The sequence below is a fragment of the Setaria italica genome, chromosome V (genome assembly GCF_000263155.2).
Source record: "Setaria italica strain Yugu1 chromosome V, Setaria_italica_v2.0, whole genome shotgun sequence".
Taxonomy (NCBI): Eukaryota; Viridiplantae; Streptophyta; class Magnoliopsida; order Poales; family Poaceae; genus Setaria; species Setaria italica.
In genome coordinates this window covers 3,368,695-3,378,669 of record NC_028454.1, presented here as the reverse complement: position 1 = coordinate 3,378,669, position 9,975 = coordinate 3,368,695, and the positions used below count along the sequence as shown (strand labels likewise).

At 48.6% G+C, this 9,975-nt stretch overlaps 3 protein-coding genes and 1 pseudogene across 5 annotated transcripts in view; 1 reads left to right on the top strand and 3 right to left on the bottom strand.

Moving 5' to 3' along the window:
- Window positions 1-2,408, bottom strand: part of LOC101763528 (rhomboid-like protein 14, mitochondrial) — a 3,930-nt gene extending 1,522 nt beyond the window's left edge. The window contains exons 1-2 of the mRNA XM_004967598.4: window positions 2,316-2,408; window positions 745-1,926 (exon numbers count right to left, since the gene is read on the bottom strand). Coding sequence (XP_004967655.1) covers window positions 745-987 — 243 coding nt within the window. The 5' untranslated portion in view covers window positions 988-1,926; window positions 2,316-2,408. The remainder of the gene's footprint in view (window positions 1-744; window positions 1,927-2,315) is intronic.
- On the bottom strand, window positions 2,218-4,773 carry LOC101763126 (rhomboid-like protein 14, mitochondrial). Of its 3 annotated transcripts, none has more exons than XM_022827016.1 (3): window positions 4,258-4,773; window positions 3,127-3,922; window positions 2,218-2,596 (listed from the first exon to the last, which is right to left on the bottom strand). In XM_022827016.1, the coding sequence occupies exons 1-2, from the start codon at window positions 4,495-4,497 to the stop codon at window positions 3,128-3,130; spliced, it is 1,035 nt and encodes a 344-aa protein (XP_022682751.1). In that variant the 5' UTR covers window positions 4,498-4,773; the 3' UTR covers window positions 2,218-2,596; window position 3,127. The 3 variants fall into 3 exon arrangements, with proteins under 3 accessions (XP_022682751.1, XP_022682750.1, XP_004967654.1); XM_022827015.1 differs by having other exon boundaries at window positions 2,218-2,584; XM_004967597.3 differs by lacking the exon at window positions 2,218-2,596 and having other exon boundaries at window positions 2,782-3,922.
- Window positions 4,774-6,900: 2,127 nt separating this feature from the next.
- On the top strand, window positions 6,901-8,959 carry LOC101762720 (flavin-containing monooxygenase FMO GS-OX-like 4). Its single transcript, XM_004967596.3, has 3 exons — window positions 6,901-7,626; window positions 7,752-7,822; window positions 7,947-8,959. The coding sequence occupies exons 1-3, from the start codon at window positions 7,008-7,010 to the stop codon at window positions 8,667-8,669; spliced, it is 1,413 nt and encodes a 470-aa protein (XP_004967653.1). The 5' UTR covers window positions 6,901-7,007; the 3' UTR covers window positions 8,670-8,959.
- Window positions 8,960-9,158: 199 nt separating this feature from the next.
- LOC101753021 overlaps window positions 9,159-9,975 on the bottom strand; it is a 1,349-nt pseudogene continuing 532 nt past the window's right edge.

Genomic DNA, 9,975 nt, shown 5'->3' with positions numbered 1-9,975 from the left:
CAGTGGCTCAGCTATCGTCCCAAACTCGGGGGCTATGCGCCAATTACTACCTCGAAATACGTCCGATAGCTTGCTCGCTCTCAAACTCGGGGGCTAAGCACCAATTACTACTTGGAATACTTCCGGTAGCTCTGCTCGCTCTCAAAGTCGGGGGGCTAAGCACCAATAAATACTGGACGTGACTCCTACAGCTCACCTGGCGCATAAGCTTAGGGGCTGGACGATGCAAAACTACTCGAATAATAATTGGTGTGAAGACTAAAGCTCGCTAGACCCTCGGATTGATTAATTAATCATTCCAAGGCTTGGGGGCAGATAAGCTACACGCCAACAGTTGATTTTTTTCCAAGATGAAAGAAGAAGATTCAAGATTTTATTGACCCTTAGCATGATTCTTTAATTCAACCTAAGGCTTAGGGGCTACTCCATATGGAGTGCGACTTCCGTCGCCCTCCATATCACATTCCAAAAATGAAGATTACAAAATCAAGACGATCAAGGGCCCGAGCACCCCGTAGCCTCATGTCAGCTTTGAGGAACTTTGAAGATTCAGCCAGACAAAGTACTCGAAGAGCCCCCCCACTACTTTTGGGGGGGGGGGGGGTGGCGGGGCCGCGGGAGGGACTGAAGACCTATGACGCCTGTAGTGGAATTCTCTAGCAGCGAGATAATAAAACAGTATAAAACCTAACACGGAATTCCGCCATCTAGTTGAACTGTTTATAGGTAGGTGAGATCGGATACCCTGAGGAAGAGTTGGTAGTTGAGGGCGACGTCGTTGATCCTGGGCAGGATCCTGTGGAGGGGCCCGGGGCGGAGGAAGACCAGCACGTTGGCGGCGAGCAGCGCCGCCGTGACGGGCGGCCTGGCGGAGTCCGGGCGACCGTACGCGAACGCCACCTGCAGCCCCAGCAGGGGAATCACCCCCTTCATCGGATCGAAGGCGAAGTCGCCCGGCCGCCGGAAGCTGCTCATGCCGGAACCCATCTCCGAGACCGCCGACCGCCGCAGCCTTCGCGCAAACTGTTGCTGCTCGAAAATCCCTCTGCTTTCCTATCGTCTCGCCGCACCTGACTCCCTCCTATTTCGGAATTTTGGTTTCCCTTTTGAGAAGGGATGGATTGCGGCGAGGCGAGCGTACCTTGGGAGAACTCTAGGCGGCCCCGCCGCAGGGCCGCTGCTGCTGCGCCCCCAGTTTGTTCGATTTGCGTTCACCCCATCTCGTTTTTTTCCTTTTTCTTTTCGAGGAATTTATTTTCTTTCTTTCCTTCAATAAATTTGTCTTTTATACCAACCCAAACCCTTTTGGAAGGTGTTTACAAACTCTTTCAATGGATAAGGTTGAAGTGGAATTTTACAACCTCAAATCCTTTTGGAATGTGTTTACAAACTCTTTCAATGGATAGGGTTGAAGTCGGAATTTTACAACCTCTCGTAAGGGCAAGTACATTGGTATTGTGTAATAGGTGATCTCATGCATCAAAACGTAATCTTGAGACGAGTTAACAAACAACATGTACAATGGGTTGTCTTTTTAAGTTGCCTCATAGTAATTATATTTCCTTAATTTATGCATAGGAAAAAAGAAATATTGTAAGTTGTATGCAACCACAATTTGTACAATGGTGGAGTAGTCGTCTCATAGTCATAAAATCTAGCCTATGAGGTGGTTGTTTCGTAAAACAACGGCCTCTTTCTCTTTCTCCCACTCTCTCCTCCACATCAGTAAAGATCTGACGTGACATTGCATGAGACAACTTATAAGATTGATGAGGTGTAGTAATATACTTCCTCTAAGTATGACAGAACCATTACTGTAACTCGTTGAACATCGCATTGCGACAAGCCACGGCCGATGGATGGCTGGCCGTTTTTGTTACCCGTTACCACCAGGTGGCTAGTGCCAAGGATAAATGGAGGAACATCCTGTTGGATAATCATGTCTTAAAAAGTTTTCGATCAAAGATTATCAGTAAATTCCATAATCATTTCTCGACTAAGGTTATCAATAAATTACATACCTCCTGCATTGGCTAATCAGTTTTTTAAAGATTTTCGACCAAAGATTATCAGTAAATTACATACATCCTCGTGTCTACAATGCCGTGCCAACCGTCTCCTGATGGGCTGAGCTAAGGGTGGATAGATGGTGGCATCTCAGCTGATTTTCTAACAGGCGCAAAGTTTTTTGTTTCTCATCTAGTGTAATTCGTATCCTTATCTAACCCTTAGCATTCTAATTTGTTCGTGGAGAGCGAAATATCAAATAGCATTCTTGTATGATAAATTGTGCTCCCAAAATCAACCTAACAAACCTCAAACATGTAATTTGTAGCAGTGTGTTGTCTTCGTCGTTTGTGGTGGCCCTGGTGCCGGTTACCTCCCTAGTTGCTCATTCTCACCGTTCTCTGTTGAATCGTTTTTCCCAGACTGGAAAGACCATGATGACCAATTGACCATTGCAGTCCTGTCAAAATTCCTTCTCTTCCGTAGCTCCATAGCAAGTTAGTTTCTGAATTGACTTAGAGAGCTTAATCTTAAATTCCATCTGTGCTTCATCACTTTCATTTTTAATGTAGATGACCTGTGAAAGCATCTACATAAATCACATTGAACAATCAGACTACTTTAGGTGATCTAGTTTAGGCGAATTCAGGTGAACCTTCCCCGATTTTACACAGTATGAACCCTTTATTTAGAACCATTTCCACTATCCATGCAACCATCCAAAACACCCACTGCTGAGATTTGTTTAATTGGTAACAAAAAAAAACGAAAAGAGAATGCAACTGTTATGACAATGTATAGATGACACCAAACATTCCGATGTTCTGAATGTCTAAGTTATGTAAAAAATTGACTGCCATGAACGAACAAAAGTGACGATATATGCTCAAGTACTTTAATTTCAACATCGCCTGAGATGATTTATACAAAAGGTAGTCAATAACTAAGTACTACCAAGGCTTTGAACAACCTACAGAATGGAGCCAGCTCCTTCAAATGGTGAGGCAAAAATCAATTATGTAAACTGCCCCTCATCGTGAGAAGAAACAAATATGCCATCACTTTCTAGCATTGCTCAAATGCTAGTATGCAATATTTGTACTGGTAGCAATGACTTACATCATCTGTCAAATCTTTGAAGCCTCCTACGGCGTATCTCAACAACTGAGAGCTCACCACTACCCCCAGCTTGATGATTCTGTCTCTGTGAAAAAGAACGGTCCTCTCGCGCAGTGCTGCACATCTCACAGATATCTGTGGCAATTGAGTTGTCATAGGTGCAGGTTGAGCATCTCCATAACCCTCGACCTGTCTCTCTTGCTGATGCACGGCGCCCAACCCTGCCCCGGCCTGTTATGCGACCTTGTGATCTGACAGATCGCAGAAGTTTCTGAGCAAATTTCAGTGGCCAGGTCACGACCTTGGTAATGCTTGAAATCAGAAGAGTCAATGGATCTGGCCCGTTGAATGTGCGCTTCAGCCAAAGGTAAACCAGTCCAGCAAGTATCCCACCAAGATGGCCAAGAAAGGATGTCCCAGGAATGAAAATCTGGATGAGGATTAACTCAGCCCAAGCAGCATATTTCGCTGGAATAACCATTCCGTGCAGATACACAAAATCGTCCGACCAGGCATTCAGCACGACCTTCATGGCAAAGAGCACACCAGAGAATCCAACAGCATATTGATCATAATACGCAGTGTAATCACCAAACAGGATTAAGCCCTTTGCCAAGAGTAGCGTGATACCCTGGGACAGGCCAAGCAATGCAGCAACCATGGAAGCAAACTCAGCACTACCCATTGATGTTTCAAGCTGTATGCCCTTCCACAATAGCGATGTCATGTTGTAGAAGAGGTGGCTTTCGCTCAAGTGGTAGAAAGGTGACAGGAAGAAGCGCGCCCAGTCGCGATACTGCAAAAATGTTCATCGTGATTAGTCTAGGAGGTTAGAACTGCACAGAGATATCAGCGTGATTGCAGGACTATGTACAACCATTGGGTGATGGTGTCCTAGGCTCCTAGCACATCTCGTGTGTCCTTACTGGAAATCGAATTTGCGTATTATTAATATCGCAGCAGTGGAAAATAAAAACTTTATTATTGGCAAGCGCATGTTCATTCCCCTTTTCTACAACATACCCCAACTGCAACTCACATGTTTCATCAGAAAAAGGGTGGGGATTTTGTTGCGTGTACTGAAATTCCGCCTTCAGATAACGTTACGGACAGGTAGGCAAGGTTGGGTACCTCGATGATGAGTTGCGGATTGAAGGAGACTCGATCAATCGATGGCAGGATCTCGTGGAGCGCTCCGGGCCGGAGGTAGATCAGCGCGTTGGCGGCGAGCAGCGCCGCGGTCACGGGTGGCCGGGAGGCGCCCGCGCGGCCGTACTCCATCAGCACCTGGAGCGCCAGCAGGGGCAGCATCCCCCTCGACGCCTCGAGGCCGAAGCCGCGCCGCCGGCCTCTGCTCATGCCGGCCCCCATCTCCCGAGACCGCGGGGCCGCCACAGGACCAAAGCCGCAGCTTCCTTCAGTCCTCCACACGCAAACTCTCCGCTCGAAATTCCTCCGCCTTCCTATCGACTTGCGGCGCTGGACTCATTTTATTTGTGGACTGGTTTGGGGATTTTGGTTTGCTTCTTTCTTCGGGCGCAAGGGAAGGAACGGATGGCGGCGAGGCGACCGAACCTTCGGGAGGACTCTAGCGGTCTTGCCCCGCCGCTCCGCCCCCAAGTTCGCTTCGCCTCATCGCCCCTCTTGTTTTTTTCCCCCTTATCCCTTATAAAAGAAAGAAACATTGGATTCCTTTTTTTCTCCCCTATTTTCCTTTTTCTTTCAGGGGAAACGTTTTCATTTTTTTTCTTCAATAAATCTTTGCCCCTTCGTCCATAAAATCAAGAGCTACTCTTGCAACCTTACGAGTTTATCCTAAAAGTTCGCGGTTGATTTCTTCAATTGTCTTGACTCATGAGTATCATTCTTACGGTAATCTTGAGTAGCATTTTTTTTCCACAGACGCAAAAGCATGGATGGGTTTTGCTAGTCCGATTTAAATAAATAACACACATGCCTACAAGCAATAAAACACTAGAACTATAAACAAGCAGGATCTAAATAAACCCAAACAGAGAACAACCAGATAGGTTATTTTGTCAAAAATTAGTATAGGTTTTTCATATTTTCCTAATTTAAAATGAATTATTATGATCTCTTTTAAGATTAAATGATATTTTTTATTATTTCTATAAAAATGAAAAACCACATTTGAAACAATCCGGAGGATTAATTTGTCATTTCAACAGTTGGATGTAGTTTAGAATTGAAAATTGATCTATCGTTTAAATTGGAGGGTGTAATAAACAGGATTCCTAACTTGTCAAAAATAATTTTGATATATTTTGGTGACAAAACTGGCTTTTGTGTGTTAAGATGCCATGGAAAATGTTCCATGATCTAAATTGAACTGATAATAAAGTAAATATACTGATAATCCCTCTATTTTAAATATATGACACTTAAAACAAGCAAACTAATTAGTTTAGTTTCAAAATAACAAACTTGTTTTAAATTTCACCTTTTTATATGAGTATTTCTCCTAGTAATGCTAGTATTCAAAAAAATTATGTAAGTATCATTTGTGACTCACTTTACCTTCGTACATTTACAATAAATTAATTTAATAAGATGAACAGTCAAACATTGCAAAAAAAGTCAATAATGACAAAATTTTGATACGGATGGAGTACCATATAGTAAATACCTACTCATCAAAAGAAATAAGAAAAAATAAATAAATATAATCAAATAAAGCTGTTGGCAAGAGGTTTGCTCCACGTTGGCAATAAAGCCTAGCTAATGACCTTTCTCTATTCTAATTCTAATTAGAATTTTCCTTAGATTGTCACTCCAAAAATTAAAACAGACTTCAGATGGATACACAACCATCCCTATGTTATTGTATCATAAGATTATAAAAATGGTCTACCACTAGTGTGAGGATGCACTGCAGTACATGCAATTTGAATGTTCTAGCAAAAAAAAAAACAGCAAAGCACTGTTCCAGCCAGTAACTGAGCAATTACACTATCATCGGACATAAAACTGTAGGCAAACAAACCCACTAAGTGAGAATTGTTTTCAATTCTCTCAATAGAATAGTATAGAAGTATAGATATATAATAGTATAGATAGATGTGTGGTGGGCAGCGAAAGAAAAGGTGGATAGCTTGGGTATGTACTATTCTTTTGGCACCACAAATCTGACATCCCCACCGTATTTCACCTCACAATTGTAGGGGGGGGGCACGGGCACACCGCACACACCACATGGTTAATCATCATAACTAATGTGCACTTGTGTTTATGAAAAACATGCATGACTAATTTAAAATATATCTAGTTTAAAAAAAATTAAAATATATATTCACGAACTCTAGTATATCAACAGCTATAGGAGAGTTTTTAATAAAAATAATAATATGAAAAAAAAACATGTCGTTCGTGTGAATCTGTGATTGCCGAACACACGCCGTACGTTGTTTTCATTCGATACTCCCAAATTGTGATATTTTGTGTATGGCATTTAGGAAAAAAAAACATATAAGTATATAACATACAAACGGGCCCTCGGTAAACTTGAGAGGAATGACTGAATGAGAATGATGAAATAGCCTTTGGTTCGGTATGACTTAATTGATCAATCATGGAAGGTGGGCCAATACTTTAACCAATCCTGTTAGTTTACAGATTATATTTCCTTTCCTTTTATTGTTTGCACTGACTGGACGGGCGATAGTGGGCGGGGCGGGACCCACAGCACACCCAATTCGTGGTCGTGTGTCGTGTCGCGTCAGCATCTTCAAGTTCAAGGATGGGAGGGAAACGGAAAGAAAAGAAAACCCAAATTGGATGGAGGAAGAAGACGAAGCTGCCAGTGGCCACTGCCATCCTCCTCCTCTAAAAAAACAAAGACTCGCACTCGCAGTCCATTTGCGATGGCTATTCCTCGTGCAACGATTCCCGCACCAACCACCACCCGCAGAGCAGCAGCTCCTCCTCTCGGATCCGATCGCGCCGCCATGCGCTCGCTCCGCGTCGCCGTCATCGGCGCCGGAGCCGCGGGCCTGGCCACGGCCCGCGAGCTCTGCCGCGAGGGCCACGCGCCCGTCATCTTCGAGCGCTCCGGCGGCGTCGGGGGCACCTGGATCTACGAGCCGCGGGAGGACGGCGGCCACTCCAGCCTCTACGAGTCGCTCCGCACCAACCTGCCCCGCGAGGTGATGGGCTTCCTCGACTTCCCCTTCGCCGCGGCGCCGGATTCTTTGGACACTCGCAGGTTCCCTCGCCACGAGGAGGTGCTGCGCTACCTCCAGGAATTCGCGCGCCGCTTCGACCTCCACGGCCTCGTCCGCTTCGGCACCGAGGTCACCGCCGTCGACGTCCTCCAGGATCGCCACCACTGGAGGGTGAGGTGGAGGAAGGCTGCTGGTGGTGGTGGTACTGATGCTGACGCGGCACGAACTGGGGAAGACGAAGAGGAACAGGAGGAGTCCTACGATGCCGTCGTGGTCTGCAACGGCCACTACACGGAGCCGCGCATCGCCGACATCCCCGGTAATATAATTATCCGATCGATCGAGATCGATCGATCGAGTAGATAGATGTTCATCGTCAGTCCTGTTGAACTCCTGATGATCGACGCTGCTGCTTCCTGCTGCTGCTCTATCTGCATTCTGCAGGCGTTGACGCCTGGCCTGGCAAGCAGATGCACAGCCACAGCTACCGCGTGCCGGATCCATTCCGCGATCAGGTGCTCCGATCCGTCCGTCTCAATCGATTGATTACAGTTTACACCCGGTCAATTGAATCGAACGAAATCATGCATGTGACCGATTTAAAAATTGATGTGCCGACTGACTGCCGACTGTATGCAGGTTGTGGTGATCATAGGTGCCAAGAACAGCGGCGGCGACATCTCCCGGGACATCGCCGGCGTCGCCAGGGAGGTGCACATGGCCAACAGAGCGTCCCCCGCCGCCACCTGCGAGAGGCTGCCCGGCTACCACAACCTGTGGCTGCACTCCATGGTGGAACGCGCTGATGCCGACGGCAGCGTCGTGTTCCGCGACGGCACCTCCGTCAGAGCCGACGTCATCATGCACTGCACCGGCTACAAGTACAGCTTCCCCTTCCTCGCCGGCGAGACGGTCTCCGTCCACGACAACCGCATCCACCCGCTCTACAAGCACGTCTTCGTGCCGCGGCTGGCGCCGAGCCTCGCCTTCATCGGCCTGCCCTTCAAGGTCATCCCGTTCCCGCTGGTCCAGCTCCAAGCCAGCTGGGTCGCCGGCGCCCTGTCGGGGCGGATCCAGCTCCCGTCGGAGGAAGAGATGATGGAGGATGTGCGGGCACTGTACTCGCAGCTGGAGGCCATCGGATGGCCCGTTCGGTACACGCACTGCTTGAAGCACGATCAGTTCGATTACGATGACTGGCTGGCGGAGCAGTGCGGCCACGCCAAGGTGGAGGGCTGGAGGAGGCAGATGTACGACGCCGCCAGCAAGAAGAAGGTGGAATGCCCGGAGACATACCGAGATGAGTGGGACGATCACCATCTGCTGGAGCAAGCGAACCAGGACTTCCAAAAGTATCATTGAATCCTCTAGCTACATTAATTGCACATATACAATTGTTCTTCAGAGTTCAGACAATAATCATTTTTGTCCCCTTTCATCAGTCATCACAAACAAACATAGGCTATTCCGTTGCATATACATGGACCTGAAAGGCTGGAAGTGTAAATCAGTTAGGTGTTCTTTGTTGGGATGATCTCGCGGCCAAACTAACGACGCGTCCTGATTGGGGGCGCCGAAGCAGCACTGTACTATTTATCAACATTTCAATTGCATATCTTCATCTCAAGGAAGAATGAGAGCCATTAGCATTACATTTGTAAGGTGATCACTTGGGAGCAGAGGGGTTCACTACTCACAGAAAACTAAATGGCAAAATGTTAGGATTCTGAAAATCAATCATGTTTCATGCTACATTGCTACTTGATTCAGTGAAACATCCACGCATGCATTATACTGTCGAAATAAATACTAGGGGCAAGCTAGTTCAACAAAGATAGCTAGCTACGCGCGTTACACCATGTCGACGACGTCGTCCTCCAGCGAGTAGATGGCGTCCGGATCGCCGCCGTCCAGCGCGCGCACCCGGTTCCGTATCCTCCGCAGCGCCCCCTCGACGGCAAGGTCCACCGCGTCCTTGCTCGCCTCCTTCAGCTCCGGCGTGCTGCCGTGCCGCCGGTAGAGTACCCTGGGCGCCATCTCCAGCAGGCGCGCCCGCATCCTGGCCACCTGGGCCTCCGGCACGGCTGCCAGCACGTCGGCGATCCTGACGCCACCCATCACCACCGACTCCTTGGGTATGGTGACGGAGAACTGGTCGTAGCCCCCGGGCGGCAGGTGCCAGCCGTACTGCAGGCGCGCGGCGTCGTGCTCAAAGAAGACCGGCACGCAGCCGGCGACGATGGCGTCGAAGGTGTTCCGGCGCGACGGCGTGTCCCCGGGCGGCTCGAGGCAGAATCTGGCCCTAAGCATGGGGCGCATGTACACGCCGGGGTCGAGCGCGCAGGCGCCGGCGGAGCAGTCGACGACGATGCAGGAGGCGGTGCGGTTGGCGCACTCGGCGAGGATGGCGCCGCGGATGTTGGGCCTGGATGGCTTGGAGACGCCGCCGGCGTAGAGCATGAGCGCCGTGCGGCGGGGAGCGGCGCGCGCGGGCGAGCCAGGCCCGCAGGCGCGGCAGCGACGCCCGGATGGAAAGGAGGTCGGGTGCGGGGACGGCGTGCTCCTGCCACGGCCAGGCGCGGACTCGAGCGTGAGGATGGTGAAGTTGCGGAGCTCCGGGAGGCGGAGCACGAGTGGTGCCGTACATCCTGCCGGGCTGCTGGTCGCC

Excerpts from the sequence above, each read along its gene's own strand:
- LOC101763126 (XM_022827016.1), bottom strand. The coding sequence starts at position 4,497 with ATGGGGGCCGGCATGAGCAGAGGCCGGCGGCGCGGCTTCGGCCTCGAG. Across the intron at positions 3,923-4,257 it reads ATCCGCAACTCATCATCGAG|TATCGCGACTGGGCGCGCTT; the intron begins GTACCCAACCTT and ends ACATTTTTGCAG.
- LOC101762720 (XM_004967596.3), top strand. The coding sequence starts at position 7,008 with ATGGCTATTCCTCGTGCAACGATTCCCGCACCAACCACCACCCGCAGA. Across the intron at positions 7,627-7,751 it reads GCGCATCGCCGACATCCCCG|GCGTTGACGCCTGGCCTGGC; the intron begins GTAATATAATTA and ends TGCATTCTGCAG. Across the intron at positions 7,823-7,946 it reads CGGATCCATTCCGCGATCAG|GTTGTGGTGATCATAGGTGC; the intron begins GTGCTCCGATCC and ends GACTGTATGCAG.